The sequence below is a fragment of the Gordionus sp. m RMFG-2023 genome, chromosome 3 (genome assembly GCF_954871325.1).
Source record: "Gordionus sp. m RMFG-2023 chromosome 3, tfGorSpeb1-WG-v2, whole genome shotgun sequence".
Lineage (NCBI taxonomy): Eukaryota > Metazoa > Nematomorpha > Gordioida > Chordodea > Parachordodidae > Gordionus > Gordionus sp. m RMFG-2023.
Window position 1 is genome coordinate 40574059 of NC_088777.1, and position 23418 is coordinate 40597476.

General features: G+C 24.9%; 1 protein-coding gene across 1 annotated transcript; it reads right to left on the reverse strand.

The window, feature by feature from the left end:
- Nucleotides 1-1106: 1106 nt before the first annotated feature.
- Nucleotides 1107-18684, reverse strand: LOC135926969 (uncharacterized). The gene is made up of 5 exons (XM_065462902.1): nt 18661-18684; nt 4505-4752; nt 3951-4126; nt 1460-1560; nt 1107-1394 (listed from the first exon to the last, which is right to left on the reverse strand). The coding sequence occupies exons 1-5, from the start codon at nt 18682-18684 to the stop codon at nt 1107-1109; spliced, it is 837 nt and encodes a 278-aa protein (XP_065318974.1).
- Nucleotides 18685-23418: the final 4734 nt, after the last annotated feature.

Below are 23418 nucleotides of genomic sequence, written 5' to 3' on the forward strand. Positions count from 1 at the left end.
TTTCCATAAAATTAAAATATTTATTGTAGATATTTATTAAGACCTGAGCCAAATTTAATGTTTTAAAACCCCAACTGAGCCAAATAAATATATTTTTATAGGTCCTAAAGTATTTTTTTTTAAAGCTAATCCGGGCCAGCCATGTACATGGGTATCTTTGCAGGCCTCTAGAATTATAATCATGACATAATTTTTAGATTAATAGAGATAGCCAAATATAAAATTATATGCAACATAAGAATATAAAATTATATGCAACATAAATTTATTTACCGCTAAGAGCTCCCTCTATCTGAGCTACATTGTTACCATTACGCAAAAAATCGTTAGGACAATTTTCTCCCGCGTAAAAGATTATACATCTTTGTTCACTTCTTTGGCTGTATATATTGTATATATATGTATATATATTGTATATATATTGTATATATATTGTATATATATTGTATATATATTGTATATATATTGTATATATATTGTATATATATTGTATATATATTGTATATATATTGTATATATATTGTATATATATTGTATATATATTGTATATATATTGTATATATATTGTATATATATTGTATATATATTGTATATATATTGTATATATATTGTATATATATTGTATATATATTGTATATATATTGTATATATATTGTATATATATTGTATATATATTGTATATATATTGTATATATATTGTATATATATTGTATATATATTGTATATATATTGTATATATATTGTATATATATTGTATATATATTGTATATATATTGTATATATATTGTATATATATTGTATATATATTGTATATATATTGTATATATATACAATATATATATATTTATTTTTTTAAAACGAATTTATAAAATATAAATAATATACACCAATTTACCCTGCATTATTAATGGCAGTGAAACAAAATATATTCTTCCCCTTTTGTCTCAAACTGGGAAGCCATTCGTAATTCATCACCCATGTTGATCCTAAACTGTGTCTTAGTGGTCTTTTAATGAGTCCCGGTGGGGAGACGGTGTCAATGTCTCTAATGCTAAAAATTTTAATAATATAGAATTACCGAATTAAATGTAAACGAAATAATTTAATTACCGCAATCCTCTATCTCTAGCATCGATAACGATTTGTCCATGGTAAGTAAGGTTAAGTGGTGTTGATATACAAGTGTTTTCCAGCGGGGTAAAAGTGTCTACAAAATATGGAGACGCATAACACGGTAGATCAGAATAGAATATGTAGGCTAAAAATTGAAGAGGCACTTGACTCAACGGTTCTCTTCCACCAGTCAAAGGAAAATCTTCTATTACAATTGTTACTGGGTAAAATCCCTCGTGCTCGGTATGACTTGTGGGCTCGTAATAAATTGTACATGTTTTCTATTATCATTTTTTTTTAAAATAAGACATTTTTTTTATTGCTTAAATTTATTGATATTTTATACTTCATTTATTCGTGTGTTATAGAAGGAATTACAAACTCCGCCACATTCATTAGCATTTGTTGCGAAACGACATTTTATACGATCGTTATCATCATCGAAAACTGTTTGCAAATATGGAAAAAAAGACTTTTTTAATTTATAATTTATGCAGAATAGGTTAGATAAAAGGTATTATTTTTTAACTGGACAAATAAAATTTTTAAAATTTTTAACAACCTCATAAAATTTAATTATCAATCCTTAATTGTATATTACTTTGTTGCTATATTATATGTAGTTTTGAGATATGTGGGTATATAGTATAAATTTAATACCCCACCAAATAAAAGTTACTGTTGATTTAAATTTAAAAAAAATCCTCCACCTGACAAAAGTAAAGAAACGACCCTTATTCAATGTTATAAGAAAAGAAAGAAATAGATAAAATTTTGACTTTTAGAAAATGTTCTATCCGTTTTAGCCAATATATTTTAAAAGTTTATAAATGTGATTTAATGATAATTCTAAAATAATATTATAATATAGATTTGCTAATACTTGTACATTTTTATATAAATTGTTTCCCGCCTAACTGTTTACCTTAAAAACGATTTTATAAAATTATGTTTTTTTAAAAAATTGATTGGCGTATATACTATCTCCTAAGTTTTGCAATATATTTGTCAATTCCATAAATATTTCAATAAAATTATATAAATTGAGCGAAGGATACATTATCAATGTTTTCTGTAAATTTTATTAAATTCTATAAAATGTTCCAAAGTTATGCACATTCAAAGTTGGAAAAACAAAATTCTAACTTCCCAACATGTAAAATTTCTTTTTTCTTTTTTTATTAAACCTTACAATTCGAACAAAACATAAAAATGTGAACATTTAAAACAATTTGTCAAATGTTGTTCTTTAAAGGTTTTTCAAAATGTCCGACGCTAAAATACATCTCTAAGGCGATCTCATCATTCATTCATTGCATAATCAACAATTGCTTGATCAAGATTCCATTCCGATAAACATCTTGAAAAACATTTCATATCTTGTTGTCGACCGGATTAAAATTATGGCTATTGAGGGAAAGACAAAAGTTTGTTGAATAAAATCTGGAGTTTCTCTTGAAATCAGATCCTCAGTTATCCAGGTCCTGCTGGAATATGAAAAATTACTGCCCAACAATTCTTTTAGCAAGCAATGGGTAAAGTTGGGTAATTGTTATATTTTTAGCTGGCTAAAAAATTGACTCAACTAAATTTTTATCCAAATCATTTTGGCCTCGGGGTTTTTCTTAAAAATACAGCAGCTCAAATTTGAAAGAAACTAAAATACATTAAAACGCTTTAATTTTAACGTATTTTATCCGGCACGCGTCTGTAGATTAAGGTGAATTAGCCGACATTTAGCCATTACCCAACTATAGTGCTCACCAAATAAAACGTTGATAGTAGGAACCATTAATTTTGACCCTTGGATCGATAAAGATGAGCTCTGTGCAGCAAATACTTAATACCCACAGTTAAAACCATGACGGATTTAGAGGAATTTGAACGAGTAGGAAGCAATCGATAAGCTGCAACCTGCTTTTTCCCATTTAAACTGCAACTAACATCCTATCATTTTGCAGATTTACCGGTAGCCGTACACAGCTTTTCAGCCGTGAACTAAATAAAATGAGCTAACTTTAAGGGTATCTTTGTAGAAGTTGTTTGGAACATACCAGACGGACAATCTTTTATGGATAATCCGATTCATTGAACTTGAAATATTAATTTATCGGGATACTTAACGAATTGTTCTATGGTACTAGGTCGGTCTTCTTGGCTCAATAAGAGCGTTTCAACAAAATTATCATTTTCCATAGTATTAGCTATGCTTCCTCTACCATCATCATACCGTTTTTCTGCTTATCCAGGAACATCAATTTTTTCTATTAATCTATTCAAGGCTGCGATAGACTTCAAAAACTTTTCGACCCTAATGTTTTTATTTTATTTTAAACAACTCAAGTCATCTTTACTGAAACCCATTTATTTTATCATCGTCTGCTTAAATGAAAATAATATTATTATGATGAAGTCATAATTTTTAGTAAGTAAAGTATGCAGTTTATAAAAAAAAAATTTTATCTTTTTATGTTGGAAAATTAGAATTTTATTTTTCCAAATTTGAATGTGCATAACTTTGGACCCTGTGAACAGAATGTGATGAAATTTGCAAAAACTGATAATTTATCCCTCTGAAATTTTATTAAATAAATATAGAATTGACGACGGATTTATTGTCAAAACAATAAGGATATCAGTTCAATTGGGATATAAAAATTAAATAAAGTTGATGAAATTTTTGTTATAGCGGTTAATGATAAACCTAAATCTAACAAACAAGCACAGTTTATATCCAAGTAAGGAACAAAATGTGACAAATATATCCAAAAGTTTAGTCATGAATATGACCAAGTTATTACTAGTTTAGTTCAATATATTTTTTTATAAATTTGAACCTGGTATTGTGTATGTAGAATTGCACCCCATTTGAAACCTAACTATTGGCGGTACCCCTGAGGTTGGTGCATGATTTCTTGTTCCGGTGTCTCTACGTGGTCGCAAATCTCCAGTCATCAGCATGCTCCAATTTCCGCTCCCTGCTAGCAAGGGTATCCAACAACACGATCTAAACCTGTTTTATTTTAAATAATACTTATTATTATTTAATAGTCGTATCAATTTGTTTTTTTGGTTTAAATAAAGCAAATTAGGCTGTGTTAATATGTGCACCTTTTCTTGATTAATTTTAAGAATTTGAATTATCAAAGGATTCTATTTTTATGCTATGATGATTGATATAGAGTTGGATTGATTATTAAATTCAGCCCGATTGATATTTTAGCCAAAATAATATGAGCCTCTGGATATAGAGTTTTAAGCTTTTCTACCACTATGATCCAGGCTTACATAATATTATATTGGCTAAAGCCGTAATCTCGCCATTTTTTAAATTAACCCAAATTGGGCCGTTTAACAACATTCGATTGATGTAGCAATTATGAATATTTACGCTATCGCAAAATTTGTTGTTTGAGACGAAAAACGATAAGGGTAGCAATATGTTCCCGATGTCCAGTCGTTAGTCTTGCTATAATCTGTGCATTCAAAGTATAATGGTCCCACGATTCCTGTACAACCATGAACGCACGTTAAATTTCCGTGTGCACCAATTAGTCTTTTATTAGATATGGTAGTTTCGTTGCAAAAAGTAGCCAAACTGTAAGTTCTTCTCCATGCGATTCGGTAGCATATATTGATCTTAAATTCATTAAATATTTAAAATTTAGTATTTTATTTAATTTAAATAATCAAAATATATGTGAATATAAATTCGACATAGAAACAAACTTGTTTGAAAACTATTTCAAATTTTAGTCAGAGACCTATAATGATTTTTTTTTATTAGCAAAAACATTTGTTTTTTAATTTGTATTTTTTTAACATTAGCACCAATCATTAATGTTAATAAATTATAAGCTCAAAATAATTGGCATCGATCTTAAAAGATATGAAAAAGTAAATAAGTCTATTTTCTGCTTATCAAAATATAATCACTACAGACCTAAGCTTTAAAAATAAAAATAGTGTAAGAGAAATCAGGGTTATAATGAGCATGGGGTTCTTACGAACCTTAGACGTTTTTCCTAGTATTACAGTGCTGAGTCTTAACCATTCAGACAACTATTTTATAATTTCTTTTAAAAAAAGATTAGCTAGGACGCATTCCCTTAAAGGTTATTTATTTTTTTTTATCAAAAATCTATAATTTTATGATTATAAAAAAATTATGATTGCTCATACTTGTATTTAGAATATTAAATACAAATACTTTTTTATATTCATATTTACTATTTTATTTGAATAATTAGACAATATTTTTAGTGTTTGTATTTTAAATATTAAAAAGTATGTTTATATACTTTTAGTTTTTTATATTATATTATAAATGTAAAATCCACAATTTATTTTTTTAAGAATTAATTTTGTGATCCGAGTTAAGGATAAGAATCAAGATCTTATCTGACTTCCCTATTATAATAAAATAAGCAACATTTATGCTGAAAATAGAACTGAATATTTTGAAGAAAATGATAAAAAACTAGAAGATATAAGATTCCATTTTTACCAAGTTGAGATAATATGATTTTATAAAATATTTTTAGCAGAGTATCTGGAAGAGACTCTGAAGGTCCTGCAAAATATTTCCAAAATGTAAATTAATAACAAAGTAAAAGCACAATGAATTATTTGGAATTGTTTCATATGTTTGATTATTATATTAAATAATATATTATTGTTAATAATTATAAAATAAAAATAACTTCAAATTCTATATTATTATTTTATTTATATAATTCAGAATTTAATAAATAACCTTAAATAAAAAATTTATTGGGACTATAAAAATCTTAAAATATTTGTCAAAATATTTCTATTTAAATACTCTTTTAAACATTTTGTAGGGATTATATTTATATTTATTATACTTTTTTTTTCAAACATATTTGTATTAATAATACTTTTCTTCAAACGTATTTGTATATATTAAAATATTTACTTTTTTTTGAAAATTTGCCAACCCTGCTAACGACTGAGCGGTCTAAAACCCCCCGTTTATAAACATTACAAATCCTCATGAGTTTTTTAACAGATTCAGATAAAAGCACTAGGATTGGGAATTCTGAGAGATTTTATATCCCGTTACGACATATAATGATATAATTAATTATTCCCAAAATATGAAATGCAATTTTAAAAAACCCATTATCTAAGGGGCTTTCTTATATGGAGGGGAAGAAGGCATTACGTAATTGCGCCATTAAATTTTAGATGTTATATTTTAGTCAAGATGTCTAGTCAGTATTCATTTTATAATCGAATTATTTTATATTTTAGTCATCCGGGAATTTGCCTAAGGGAATCTAGATGGATCTCTATCACCTTGAAATTTTGTATAAATCCAATGAACTTGTATATTCAAAATTATTTTTAAAAAATTATATCCGACGATACAATATCCAATTTTTATTTATTAAATATTCATGTAGCGTATTACATTACATTATACAAGAAACTTATTTTTTAATAAGCTTTTTAATGACCTAATATTCTAATTTTTGCAATTAGAGAAATAAATATAGGTCAATTAGAGATTTCATATATATTTTTTTTACTAGAGTAGAGTCTGTCTATATTAGTTTTATATGATTTATATTGTATATTATTTTTTTAAATCGATTCATATCATATATATAACTATCATGAAAAATTATAAAATGATTAGCTAATTTTTATAATAAAAAAATGTTATTTGAGTAAACGCACTGCCATAAGGAGACTTTTGGCGGTTCAGAGCGGATATGAATTTGGCGGACCCTTCAAAAACTCCCAATTTATCTAAGCTTAAAAAGAAAGTCATGAAAAAAAGAAAACTTTGTTATTTTTAAAATGTGATTAGTTAAATATAATAAGTAATATTTATGGTGAAACATTTCAAAAAAAAAGAATTCAGCCTCTCGTTCATTAGCAAAAATTGAAGCACTGTGTCCTTTTAAAGTTAATTTACAAAAAAAAAGAACCCATTTAATTTCGTAAATCCATTTATTCACAATTTGACAAATATTATATTTTAAAATAATATATTTAATGTAAATAAAATGCCAAATTAACTTACATCCATAAAAAAAATTAGTTTAGTTTAAATTTTTTTTAAAATTGAATGAATGTAAAAACAAAGAATGCATTTGTCAAAACAATGTTAATAAGGACCATGTTCAAAATTCGTTTAAAGGGAGAAATTTTATTTAAGAAGCCTGTTCAATTTGAATGAAGGATTTACAACACTATGTTAGATATCTTTGGTCAAGTAACGTATAGAATTATTTTATTTGGGCCAGGCTAGGCAAAAAGAGTTAACGGGCTCGGTCGGGCCTGCAAAAAGTAGAAATGCCTGGCGCGCTCAATAGAAATTTAATAATATTTATAGGATTTTAACGATTACATGGCCAAAAACTTTTTTATATTGACTTGCAAGTCCCTAACTTCAGTTATAGTCATAATTTAACACCCTGTTAAAATTATTTGAAAAAAAAATTCAAAAGAGTACTCAAACTTGTATAAAGGATTTAATGATTTGTTTTTAATGAAGGCGGGCGAGTCATTTTTAGTAAGTAAAGCAAATTCTCACTAAAAAAATCTACCGAAAACATTGGTTAGTAGAATCCTAACTACGGGAAGAATTAAATAATGAATCAAAACCAAGTATCATACTTCAAAATTTAAAATTTTATAGATTATCAATATTGAAATTATATACAGCATTGCATTAATGGGAGAGGAGAATTTATCTCCATACATGGGCTAAACTTAGCCGAAACAATTAAAACCGGGGCTGCAAAATTTAGGGCTGTAAATCAAACCCGTGTTTTTAAAAACTTTTTACTTTACATTAAAATTCTATATTCGGAAATACAAATATTAATTATTTATTTGAATGAAATTTATCAGTATTTAGCATATATATATGGCCATTTTGAAATTTGTTAATTGTTTGACACATATTTAATTAATATTTTATTTAGATTATATTGAAAGAAATTAAATAGGTCCAAATTAGATATTTCAAAGTTTCTTACCAAAAAAAAGTGTGGACATAAATCTAAATATGACACCTAGTGATTTTTGAGTTCTATCATGTGACTTATTACTTTAAATGGTCGTTCTTTATCAATTATTGTGAACTCTGAATTTCAAAAAATAAAGTAATCCTTTTATCAGGGCTTAATTTTATATAAACATAAAAAATAAACCCCAACATATTTTCTATATTTTTACTCGTATACTATTTTAGGTAAAGTAAAAAAAAATTCTAGGTTCATGTAAAGGCTTTAATTTAATTTAAAATTTTTTTTATTTATTTTATTCATATATTCCCGAACCACCTGAACCCTGATTTCAAAAAAAAAAATCCCGAACCCCTTTTAAACTTTTCCTTAAATCGAACCCGAATCGAATCCGGTCTAAAATTTGAGATGGTTAATTTTACGACACTGATAAAATCATTTAAAACTAAATGTTATAAAATAGAACATAACCGAAAATGTATTAAATCAAATATAAAATTAGAAAGATGTTTATATAACTCTAGTTTAGATATACTTTAGATTAGCTTAAGAACATTAAATCGGAAGTGATTTTATTCTCCACATCCAACTATTTCTTTTCTTTGCAGAAACCCTTAGACAACAAAGACATAAGTGTTGTTAAAAAACTCAATTGGAGTGATTCTTAAAAACGGTTAGTTCAATATTTTAACCAGGAAAATATTACCTAACCTCTAGATTTGGTTAATAGATGTCCAAACCTTGCTCCATCTATGCCCAAAATCTTCAAGCTTGAGGTATTTTTTTTGGATAAAATATTGATTCGATCATTTTTAAAAATTTGCTTAAATTGAGCTGTTGCACAGCATTAAAAGGTACATACTATCTTAATAATCAATTTGACCCCGCCATACACACAAAATCATTAACGAAGTAATTAGCAACATTTATCCTCAACTCATATATCCAATTATTGGCGTGAATTTTGCCAACACTTTCCCCGCCCCTCCCCCTCTAAATAAATATTATAAATCACAAAGGCCCTAAAATTATCTTAATAAAATTTAAAAGTCGATTATTTCTGAAAATCTCGGATACGCCTAAGTAATACATTAGGCATATCACCCTCCGCAAATGTAAACCACTATTATCTGGGCCAATAGAATATCTGCCACCTCCCCCCCTTTGCCATTAGAAAAATGTTTGTGCTGTAAAAATATTTTAATTACCTTCTGAACGAACTTTTAAAAAAATCGTATTTACTTTTTGGAAAAAATGTGCCAGAGTGCCTATATTAACATTAAAAAAATTTAGAATTTTGTGAGTTTATTCTATCCAGAATATTGAATCGAATCAAATAATAAAATATTCGCATTCGATTAGTAAATTTTCAATCGTATATTTTTAATATACGTATTCCTATTCATACAATCGAATAATTGTCGAATATAATTTGATTTTTAACTTTTTCAGATATAGCATATAGACATAAAAAATTCAAACATTTTATTGCATCGTGGATAAAAATAACTTTAAAATATATTTTAATTGTTATTTCCGGCATAAATCTCCTTCAGACGATTTTTAAAAAGGACCCAATTAAGTTTTTAGCCAAAATAATATTATGTAAGCCTGAGATATGGTATATAAGGTCCAAACCTTTCTGCCATCTATGAGCAAAATCTTCAGGTCACATAATAAATTTTGGTTAAAATCTTAATCGAACCGTTTTTAAAAATCGACCCGAATAGCCGTTTACACTATTACAAAAATGATTTTTTGTAATCATATTTAAAAATATAAAGTATTTGATTACATGGCCTTTAATTTAAAAAAATATTAATTACGAATATTTACGAATTCTAAAATTAATTAATAATTTAGATATTTACTAAAATTTACGATTTTCAAAAATTTGCGAATAATTTAAATGTATATTCGTTAAATTTTTTTTATTTCATATTGGTAAATTTAGGATCAAATCGAATATCTGTTAATTTTTATGATAGGTACAGCTTATCCCATCGATTTCAAAGAATATTTGTCTGGGGGATTTATTGTCTCTTTTTTTTCTTGTTAGAAGGATTTATGATGGAGGGATTTAGGTTGAGAGTTTAAAATATGGTTATTTGAAAGAGGTTAACCCTTTTATAAAAAAAATTAGCTCAAATATAGCGTTCCCGTTTTATAATGTTTTATTCCGCTTTTATTTCTAGTCCCATAAATTTAATAATTTAAGATAATGTTCCTCCCAGTTTTTAGCGCTTTAAATTTCTGTATTTTTTGTTCCAAAATTTTTGAACCGTGTCAGTCATTTATACTGATTATAATATAAGAGTCTAAAAAATTCGAAGGAAATTTTATGTTTGAAAGGATTAGTAAATATTTGATAAGAATTCTTTTTTTAGTTACTTCATTAGGATGCCTAGATGGACTCCAGCTTATTATTCCCCCGCGAAAATGTGTGCAATGGAAAAGATTGAAATGTATTATAAGATACGCAATATTTAATAAAATCTTCATCATTTTTTTTAATTAACGGACAAAATTTGTTAAAAGAATAAAAAATTCACACCTAAACCGATATATAAACATAAAATCTAAATATTTATAAGGAGAAGACTCTTTTTATTTTTAAAACACTTTTTTAAAAAATATATTTACGAATTGTATTTCAATTTTTTTTTAAAAAAATTCTACAAATTCAGGCTATTTTCAAATAATGAAATTTTTTTTTGAAAAAATAATAACCTATATTCAGTTTTGCCTAATAGATAAAAATGGTGATATAAAATTTGGTATCCATATTTTTTTTTTATATTTGACAAAATAAAAATATCAATCGAAAAATATTTTAAATTCTTCTAAGAAGTCATTCAATCAACGCCAACGTCCGATTTAGCCATTCATGAGTGATACCAGGCCTAGTAAAACTTCTAATGGGAACCATGCATTTTCCTCTCTAAAATTTTTCAATTTATGTATCAATTATTATAATTATATTAGAATTTAAAAAAAACACTCTCTGTTAAGCAGTTGGTATTTTTTTTAGCAATCCTGAGACTCTCCTAGAGGATACCTGTCTATCAATGACACGGGAAATTAACTCTTTTTTTTTACTGGCAACTAAATTTTAATCAGTATACCAAAATGAAATTTTTTTATTTCGACCATGCATGAAATTGAGGCAGTGTGCTCAGATCTCACAATTTGACCGCACTTATGATATTGTTATCATTGCGCAGGCCAAATACACTAATTGATAGATTATTGAATCTCTGAAAAAAATATATAAATCAGTAACCTGCAGAAATCCAATTTTTAGGTTCGAGCTCTAAATATTTAATTACTTTACGGCCTACTTGGGATTTTTAAAAGTCATTAATCATTTTGGCCATTGCATTTTATAAATGATTTCAAACGGAAATTAAAAATCTGTGAAGCGAATGGATGTTAAATTATTTATTTAGATTTTTTTTTTAAATGTAGCAATAACATTTTTCTTTTAAGTAATTAATATACCATGTGTTTTGATATGATATTTATCCTATTTCGATGAACAAAAGAAATTATGCAACATTTTAATAGTAATATTATGTTCTATAATAACTAATAATTTTAATTGAAACTTCATTAAAAAGTGTAGGTTCCTATTAAATTTCATAATATTTTCACTGATCTTCCATTTAGTGTTTATACAAAAATATATATGTAGAATATATGAAAAAATTCTTCGCAGATATTCTCTTTGTCACAAAATTTTTAACACAAAATTTCTAAATTTGTGTGACAAGATTTGATTTTTCTAAACTTAATTTAGCTAATCACATGCAAAGTATAAAATAAGTGACCAAACAAAGTTATATACCACATATTTATTACATGGAATTCGTATGATCTATTTACATAATTTATAGAAACCGATCTGCAATACACTTAATAAAATATGGTACTACCAGTGATCGATTCCTCTTTATACTATATTCTGATCTATACTTGAAAAGTATTTATTTAAAGAGGGAATCTTAATAGTATTTATATGAATTATGGAGGAGACAACACAAATCATATTTTACTAATGTCATAATGGATTACGGAGAATGTTATTATGCAAAGCTCCTAAGGACTATTTGATTATTTTTGTTATCTGATCTTTATATTCATATTGGAATAATTTGAACTCTATATTCATATTCGAATGATTTAATTTTAATATTCATGAACATTGGGCAATCGCTACACGGTCTAAGGCGTAATCTATGTTAGGGTTGATCTAAGAATATAGATTATAAGAAATACTATAATATTAGAAGTATTAAAGGATACTTTTCAAATGTATATCTAGATAAAGATATAAAATATATATAAATGCCGATACACCGTCTAAAATGTATCTATAACTAGAAAAATTTGATTTAGGTACACAAACAATTCCCAAGACATATTTTTATTTTAATTGTGCATAATGCCTAATTAAAATACACTTGTAAAAATTCAATTTTGAAGCAAGCTTAAATTTTTTTTATTGATATCTTATCAGTATACAAAATATATCATTAAATTATAAATAATAATTGATAGATTCAGAGGCGCCGCTAGGATAGGGGCGCAGGGGCTCAAGCCCCTGGTAAAATATCCCCCTGAAGCAAAAAAAATTTTTATAAAATATTTTTTGATAGCCCTTGAACAACTTCTTTTATAATTCTATTAATATTATATTTAGATTTGATTTTATTATTTAAAAATTAATAAAGCTATCTAAAATTTTATTAAATGAATGCTATTTTAATTATTAGATTAGATTAATACATATTAATTATATTTTCACTATTTCAGCTTGCAATCAAATTCTGTGTTTAAAATGGAATATCAATATCAATCATAATGTCTAAATATCAATTTAGCATTAACAGTTGAAGCTTTATTGATTTTTGTTATTTTATAACCTAATTAAATAAAAAAATTTATTAATTGAAAATTAACAAATTTAATCACTAATCAACTATATTATTCATTTTTAAATTTAATTACCATGCCTCTTCCTAAAAATATTTCCAACGTCCAAACAAGTATAAGAAATTTCTTTATAAAAAGTAAGTACACATATAGTTGATAATCCTCTATTATTGTTAATATGGTGCCAAAAAGTTAACAAAAGAAAAGTAAGAAATTTCGTTTATTATATTTTTACAGTAATCTAAAAAAACTAAAAAATATTATCAAGAAATAAGGTATATATATATATCTTATATTAAATACAAATTTGATTACACAAAAATAAAAAGTATCAAAATTTACAAAAATATTTTTAAAAAAAGCAAAGTTACAAGCTAAAATAATCGTAAGTTTTCATCAACATATTATATAAGGTTATATTCAAATAATGCCAATTAAAGTTAATACAAATTTAAATATAAAAAATTAATTCCATTATTTAACATTCTCCCTCTTCTGAGATGTGAGAGCTTGTTGTTTAAATGGTTAGTTATTTTGGTTGTTCAAGTGTTGCATAAGTCAATGTAATCGTTGGCTCGTCTGCATCACATTTGATTTCTAATGTTGGTTTATCCACATCGTTAGCTTTATATTCATATCGTAAGTTGCCTTCTTCAATCATGATTTTGTCATATAAGCTTGGTGGATATAGAATATTTTGTAAATCATAATTGGTTTCACTACATAGAATTCATAGCCTATTGCCTAATTTCCATATTGGTTCTTGGTCATCACATTGAGTTACATATTGGTTATTGGTCATCACATAGTTACATATTGGTCATCATATTGTTACTTATTTAAATTTTATTTAATAAATGGAGTAGAATTACTTTTAAAATCATATCAACATTATCTATATTGACCATATGTTTTATTAATTTATCTCTAATTTAAATTTAAGAATTTTTTTTCCCAGGTAAAGATGACCTGAGAAATTTTTTCTCTCCAAATATGGTTTTCCAATCATCACCCAAGGTACCATGTTAATATGGTGCCAAAATGTTAACAAAAAAAAGTATTTCGTTTATTGAGTTTATTATATTTGTACATAAATCTAAAAAAAAATAAAAACTATTATCAAAAAATAAGGTATATATGTCTTTCATATTAAATACAAATTTGATTAAACAAAAATAAAAAGTAACAAAATATATTACAAAAATATTTTAAACAAAAGCAAGGTTACCTAAAAATAATCGTAAGTTTTCATCAACATATTAAATAAGGTTATATTCAAATAATACATCAATACAAATTTAAATATAAAAAATAAATTCCATTATTTAACAATTATAAAGAATTGATTACAAAATATTAGGTAAGATGCCACTTTTACAGACATATTTGACCATATTGAATATATTACAGTTAATATTTTAATAAACTTTACTAATCAATGCTTTTGATAATTAATATAAGCAACAATTTGCATAAATCTTTAACCCATCTATTTATTTTGAATAAAAAAATATTAAAAATTATTCATCATATTATTGATCAAACAATGAATGTAATCTTTATTAGATATCTTTTTTTCCTTCACTTTTTTTGACTAATAATACGAGTATATTTTTAATATTATTACAACCTACTAGTATTTTAAAACATATTATACCAACTAGAGGTGGTGCGAGAATAATATATATCTTAATTGCTTTCATCATATCACTCTGGTCCTAATTTTCTAGTCACTAAAGATTCATTTCTAACATGGCATCCTTACCGTATAAATAACTCATGGTTTCAATATATTTGCATAATTATTTCTTCTAAAGATTTTTAGTGTTTTATTTTATCAATTTATCTAAATAACTATAGGGTTTTCATTTTCTTTGTTGGCATTATCTTTATCTAGCTATTATTCGATAATAAATATCAATATTATTAATTATAATGTACAGAAATTATAGTATCATCAAAAGAATCAATAGACATTTTTTACCCATTATTTATATCATTAAGGGGTTAGCAATTTCATTAAGGTTTGATGTAGCCTATTAAAATATATCAATTATATATACAAATATAAAATAATACTGTTCCCAGATGTCAATTTTCAGATTCCTAAAATAAAAAACTATTTTATATTTTTGTCTTTTAATATTTTACATTTGTCTGTGTCAATTTAAAACTTGCCTCAGAATATTTGGTAATATCATCAATATTTTCTTTTAACCATATATATTGTTCAACATATATTAAATCCTTATTTTCTATCTTTAGAAATTAATTATAATATAATTTTATATTTTTACCGATTTTGTTGAATGAAAGAATATAATTTATTAAATTTAGCCTTTACAGATAAAAATTTCTTTTCACTTGATCATAATTCAAGTTATGTTTTTCCTATTTCCTCCCAAATTTTCATATTCTACAGAATATCTAATTTTAAGTCATTTTTGCACTAGAGGTTCCTGTGCACTCTTATGCTTTCCATTAAATTATATTCTGACACTAAAAAATATAAATATAAAAAGGCTATAATCGTTTGGGTTAGTAAATTTATAAAAATTAACAGGATTAAAAATTTTACTTACTAATTTTTTTATAAAAATTTCACAAATTAATAAATTTTGAACAAATTTTTATCCGAATTTATTTTTTTTTATTATTTTTAAAAAAAATATATTTTTATAAATACCGAAAAATGAAATAGGACACTATTTTGTTTTATTTTTTATAAATATAGGGAAAATTATTTAGTGTTGGCAATTAAATATTTATAATAAAAACAAATAAATCTATGGTCTTATTGGTTTTGTTCTTTCCGCTTTGGCTCTTTTGACTTGATTAGGTTTTTTGATCCTAAAGGTTTCAGTATAGTTCCACATGTTGATGTTATTAGTTTTCCATTACTATTTTCTTTTAGTATTTTCAACAGAATTGCTTTATATTCAGCATTCATTAAAAATAGCGTATGTTATTTTTTTTTCTTCAAAATTATTATTTTATTTATTTAGATTTTTTCGATTTTGGACACAGCCTTAAAATATTTTTCTTTTTTAAAAGTAATAATTAATGTTTAATAATTGTAATTATATTATTGAAAATTAATTAATTAAGATTATCGGAGTTGCATGAAATAGTATATACCTATATCTATATACTATTCAGAGGTATCTGTATCTTCTTATAGATACTTTTGAGATACATTTTGATATACTTTTATTTAACGCTTTTTTTTATCTAAAGAATAAAAATATTTAAGTATTTTATCTCATATATATATAAGCATATAATTTAAATAAATATATATATATTATAACAATATTAAGACTAATATATATAATATTAAAACATATATATCAGAAAAGATATAAATATTATTTTTTTCTAAATTTATATCTACAAGATTGTGAAGGATATTTTTATCATGCAAAGGAATTTATAAATCCTTGCTTAGCTATGACGCCCATTAATGATAACAATACCATAGTTGCTCAAAATTATTTTAAGCAAATTGAACAAATTATAAGTTTAATGTAAATTTTTTTTTTAAATTTTAAATCTATTTTTGATTTCGATTGAAAAAATTTATTAAAAAATTTAAATCTATCAATAACTTTTATAATTCGGTACTTGATCATTTTACACAAAAACTAAGATGAATTCTACTTATTTATATATTTTTTAATTTTTATATGGTTTAACGAAATAATAAAAAAAATGATTGCTTCTCTAGTAGTAAACTTGACGCTTCGTCACTGGTTTACATAGAGCTAAGTTGGCATCAAAATATTTTTTCAAACACGAATGTATTAAATATCAACTCCAGAGAAACCGCAAATGGACTTCTGTGCACTACTTTAAGTCTTTTGTGAAAATGCACAAAAGCATCATAAATATTGCTAACTTGATTTTGAATCATTGCATTTTAGAATTTAGTTCTTGGTAATTGTTTTAATATATGTAAATAGAAATGAAGAATAACTAATTTTTGAATTGAGTCATTGTATGAATTTATAAAGAATTATGATTTTTTTTCTAAATATAAATTTCGATATTCATATAAAGAATAAAACACATGCTATCATTGATTTAAAAAAATAAAATAATTTTTTACAATTAAATTTTTTTAATTTTAATTAATTACTAATTAGTTAGTCGAATATTATAATATAAAGTGTTGGGGAGGGAGGACCTTATTTAAAATCCAGTTTTTTTATTATGGCGGTCCTGGGGAAGGGGGGGGGGTAGTTTTTGATGAGGTTCCTAATAAATTATTGAAGACCTTTGAGATCACGTATTACTTTGTCTAAAAAATTAATTAAATAATAGTTTCAATAACTTTTTTTAATGAAATTGTCATTATTTTAAAAAATTATTACATTTTACTTATTTTTTTACAAATTATCGTTTCAAATGTAAGAGAAAATTTTTTGAGTTTAAAATAATACACAAGAACAGGAAAAATTTAGAGTGGACCCCCCCCCCCCCAACCATGAGTACATCAATGTATTCTTAGCTTGTTTATTATAAAGTATGTATATAAATGAAAACAATTTAGAAGGCTAAATAATTGAATTTATTATAAAATTCTAAAAAATATCTTCTATCTTAAAAAAATAATGGAAAAACATAGAAAAAGAGAGAACGTTTTTTCAAAGCAATTTTTGTGGCATGTTTTCTTCTGCCATTTTTTTTATTTCCAAATTATGGATAATTATTGAGATTTTATATACATAAAAATTATAAAATAGACGTATTATAATTTAGGTGATATTAATGTCAATCTATGAAGAATCTCTTATAAAATGAAAAATATATAATTAGTAAACGATTACGAAAAAAAAATCATAATAACAAAAGACAATATTGAGGCATAGATCATAAAATAATGTAACAAAATAAATAAAAGCGAAAGCAGCAAAATTATTCAAAACCTTCTTCACCTAATCATCAGGAGAGATCGAATTAATAAAACAAACATAATTAACCTTAAGAATGGCTATTGCGATCCTCTGCCCTAAGTAAAAACCTTCGCGAATCTCCCCAGAAATTTTTCTGATTTGGCGGCCGAAAAAAGTTTTTAGCCAAACATATGTAGTTAAGGTGGAGCAAATGATGGGTAAGAATATGTAATTTGAGGAATCAGCGCTGTATTTGTCGATCTTAAAATTTTGAGCTCTGTTCAGAGCGTCCTTGTTAAAATTAAAGGGGAGTTAGTGTCCAGACTGTAGCGTGATTAATTAACTCCCCTTATCACATAACTCTGAGTTAAGTAATAACTATGATAGATTAACTCCCCCTTTGATAAATAGTGTTAAGGAGGGAGTTAATTAGTAACAAAGATATTATTTACAATGTAAATTGATAGGGAGAGTTATATGATCATGCAGTTTTTTTTAATATTGCTGAAATTCTTGTAAATTTGATTTTCGAATTTAAATTTTGAATCGAATTATAATTTTTTTTATCTACTTGGTGAAATTAAACATCCTTTTTAAAAGGTAACTTGTTCACGTAAAAAGTAAAATATTTTATTATTTTAATATAAAAATATTAAATAGTGAATCACGATGTTATCAATGATATTTATAATTACCTAAAATGCAAAATTTACCCAAACTCCTATGTCGGCGATCATGGCTTAAAAAGAAACCTTAGTGTCAAATGTGCCAAGTTTTTCTTAGAGAATGACAAATTATACCATAACCTTCATAATGCTCAAGTTATCTCACTCTATAGCGAAAAACAAAAATTTTTAGTATCATTCCATGGAGGATGTGAGACAGAAATGTCATTAACAGGTCACTTTGGAATCAAAAAGACATATGATAAACTAGTTAAAAGGTATATTTACTACTCAATTTAAAATTCTCTTTCAATTAACAGAATATTGTTTTAAAATATTGCTTAAATTTAGCCTGATATCACCCAAAAAGCTTGCAACACTTTTAAAATATACTTTAATATAATCAGGTAAATATTGCTCTTATAAGCTAGGATACAGTACTCAATTTAAAATTTTCTTTCAATTAATAGAATATTGCTTAAATTTAGCCTGATATCACCCAAAAAGCTTGCAAAACTTTTAAAATGTACTTTAACATAATCAGGTAAATATTGCTCTTATAAGCTAGGATACAGTACTCAATTTAAAATTCTCTTTCAATTAATAGAATATTGTTTTAAAATATTTCTTAAATTTAGCCTGATATCACCCAAAAAGCTTGCAACACTTTTAAAATATACTTTAATATAATCAGGTAAATATTGCTCTTATAAGCTAGGATACAGTACTCAATTTAAAATTCTCTTTCAATTAATAGAATATTGCTTAAATTTAGCCTGATATCACCCAAAAAGCTTGCAAAACTTTTAAAATGTACTTTAACATAATCAGGTAAATATTGCTCTTATAAGCTAGGATACAGTACTAAATTTAAAATTCTCTTTCAATTAATAGAATATTGTTTTAAAATATTGCTTAAATTTAGCCTGATATCACCCAAAAAGCTTGCAACACTTTTAAAATGTACTTTAACATAATCAGGTAAATATTGCTCTTATAAGCTAGGATACAGTACTCAATTTAAAATTCTCTTTCAATTAATAGAATATTGTTTTAAAATATTGCTTAAATTTAGCCTGATATCACTCAAAAAGCTTGCAATACTTTTAAAATGTACTTTAATATAATCAGGTAAATATTGCTCTTATAAGCTAGGATACAGTACTCAATTTAAAATTCTCTTTCAATTAATAGAATATTGTTTTAAAATATTGCTAAAATTTAGTCTGATATCACCCAAAAAGCTTGTAACACTTTTAAAATGTACTTTAACATAATCTTACCATCCTCAGGCTAATGGCATGGTAGAGCGAGCCAATCGTACTCTTCAAAATTCCATTTTGAAGTGTACAAAAGGCAATCAGAAAGATTGGCCTGGAGTTCTACCTGGTATTGTATTTGCCTACAATACATCAAGGCATGAATCCTCAAAATTTACGCCATATGAGATGATGTATGGCAGGAAAGCTTTACTGCCCTGTGAGGTATGATATATATATCATTATTTGTATAAAATTATTATACGTAATAAATTTTTATTATTTAAGGATGATAGAGAACCAGAAACAGATCTTGACGATCTTTCTGATACAGATTATGACTGCAATTTCCAAAGAAGGGCAGACAATATGAAAGGCATATTCAAGACTGCAACAAAAAATATTATAAAGGCTCAGCTTAAGCAGCAACGAGATTATAAAACTCGTAATGCTGCTAAGAATGCACTTTATCACATAAATGATAAAGTGCTTGTATGGAATAATCGTCGGGCTGAGAGGAAAGGAGGGAAAATGTTGCAGCCTTGGGTAGGTCCTTATACAATTGTTAAAATTGTTAATAGTAAATTTATTATTTTTAACAAAATATTTATACATATTTAGGCAATGTAGAATTATCCTCTTCAATAGGAAAAATTTTACATACTAAGGCTAATATAAGTAATTTAAAGCACTATATAGAGGGTAACAAAGGTATTATTTTTTAAATATATGAATATAACTTTTTTTAATGGTAAAGATACAGTCAAAAATATTGCACATTGTGAAACTATAGAGGGTGTTCAAGATCAAGGTAATATCAGTTTATTCATAAAATAATATTGAACAAATAATTAAGTTTGTAGGCTTCTTAAAACTTTAGTTGGAGAAGGAGAAGGTAAACAAATGCATTTGGGAAAAAGGAAAATATATTTTTAATTATTATATTTTCATTAGAAGAAGCACTATTTGAAGAAATGTCCTGTGGAATAAAAGTTTCAGGAGAAAGTTTTATTTTTTAAAAATTGGAATAATTATATTTTTGATAAATCTAAAATTCTAGGGTTGGAATTTAGAAAGGAGGATACTAAAATAAAACGTGTCAAGAGAAAGGGTATAATATATAAAATTATTTAATATATTTTTTTGGATATAGATACTTTTGGTGAAGATCCAATAATAGCTATTAAAAGTATAGTGAGAGAGGAAGGATATATAGGTGTACAACATCAGGGTAGTGATATTTTTTAAAAATATGTTATTATTTAATTATCAAATTTAGATGACCAAATTATTGTGGAAGCAATAATACCAAAGAAAATTGGTGAACTTTTTCTGCCCACAACAAGGAACTCGAAGGTATATCACTCTAAACGGTTCAATTTCAAAGTAATTGGACGTTATCCCAAGATAAAATGTGGTATATTAAAAGAGATTTTCACAACCGATCATATTGTGGGTGATGGGAACTGTTTTTTTTAGGTTAGAATCTATATATAATATTTAAATTATTTACCTATTTATAGGTGTATAAGTCAAGAGATATCAAATAGCCAGGAAAATTATAATTACCTTAGGGAGGAATGCATTCTTTTTATGAGGAGCGAAGATTTCAAATTGGAAATGGGAAAATTTATAGGATATCCTGTAGAGGAATACCTAGTTAACAGAAATGTTATGGGAAACGGTGTCTGGGCAACAGAGGTAGAAATATTATCTATGGCCACATTGTTACAGACAAATATATTAATCTATACCCAATATAAATGGGCTTATTATTCGCCCATGAAATTTTTTAATAATATTAAAATATTTAAAGAAAATATTTATTTATGCAATGTAAATAACAATCATTTTGTTAGAATTATATCAATGTGATTATCTGTTCTAATATTTTTATTCCATTATATTTATTGCAATTTAGTTGAAAGATGATAATCGGTAAGTATCTTTTTGTTAAATTTTATTGTACTCATATTTTTATTAATTGTATATTTTATAAAAAGTACAATAGTTTGACATCCTTTTTATAAGTTTAATTCTATTCAATTGCAAATTTAAATTATATTTATTGCATTTTATATTTTTTTATATTAATTCCAATTTAGTTGAAAGTTGATAATTGGTAAGTATCTTTTTGTTAAATGTCATTGTACTCTATATTTTTATTAATAGTTATTTTTATAGTACAATAGTTTGACATCGTTTTTATAAGTTGAAATCTATTCAATTGCAAATTTAAATTATATTTATTGCATTATATATATTTTTTAATACTTCATATTTTTCTTAAATGTTATTCAATTGCGAATTTATACAATATATTTATTGCATTATATTTTTTATTAATAGTTTTTTTTGATGAGTTAAGTCCTATTCAATTGCTAATTTATATTATATAGCTTTTTATATTTTTTATTAATAGATATTTTTATAAAAAGTACGATATTGAATCATTTGATCAATGATATGTAATTTATGTTTAAATATGAATAAATTAACCTACCATGTGTATATAGATTTCAATCAAACTTTTTAAAAATTAAGCTATGACGTTTTCGAAGTTAAATTATTTATAGGTATACAGTCAAAACCGTTTAATTGCGAAAGCTTGGGACCGAAATATTTAAAAATTTCGCAATTATACGATTAAAATTCAACAATTTATTTATTAAAAATCAGTTTGTGTTTTTTATAAAGATATTTATCATCTATATATATTTTAATCAAATAAGCCATCAAACTTTGCAATAAATACAATTTTTAATTAATGTAACCAACTATATATTTTAATTTGAATAAGTTATGTAACGAATAAAAAAACTAAATTTTAAAAATTTATCTTATTTATTGAATCATAGCTTTTTTTTTCTTCCCACCAATAATCCTATATTTTTATCGTCAATTCATCAAGTTATTATTTTATAAAAAGTATTCAATTAATTTAGATCAATCAAATAATATTAAAATATCTGAAGCACTTGAAAGTAATGTGATATATTTTGATATATATACTTTCTCTAGATCTAGACATGATTATAGACAGAAAGGAACAAAGAAAACAAGACTTAATTATAAAAAGATTGTAATTATTTATGTATTAGCATTATAGTTGTTGATAAATTATTTTTTATTTAATAAAATTATAATTAAATTTGTTTACTTGATTTTATCTCATTTTTTATTTAAGATATGTAAGAATTAAAGCAAAAAAAAGCTTTTATGAAAGATAATAACATTTTTTCCTTTACAATACCCTAATATTTATTTCCATTAATTTTAACTACTTTTGTCATTTTACCTTCATTAAATTTACTGAAATATAATTTTACACAAATATATTATCACTTTTTAAATTCTAATTTATTATTAAAGCCAAATTTTAAAATATTTTGCCTAAAAAACTGGAAACAATAAGATTAATATAAAAGAATTTAAGTTTATTAAGTGTTTTGTTTTCATTCACATGATATTTGATTTAAAATCCTATGCCTATTCAAATCTTATAAATTCTAATATTATAAATGTAAATGTATTAACAGACCATGCT

Excerpts from the sequence above, each read along its gene's own strand:
- LOC135926969 (XM_065462902.1), bottom strand. The coding sequence starts at position 18,684 with ATGATCGCCGACATAGGAGTTTGG. Across the intron at positions 4,753-18,660 it reads TCGCCGACATAGGAGTTTGG|ATCAATATATGCTACCGAAT; the intron begins GTAAATTTTGCA and ends AATGAATTTAAG. Across the intron at positions 4,127-4,504 it reads ACAACAAATTTTGCGATAGC|GTTTAGATCGTGTTGTTGGA; the intron begins GTAAATATTCAT and ends AAAATAAAACAG.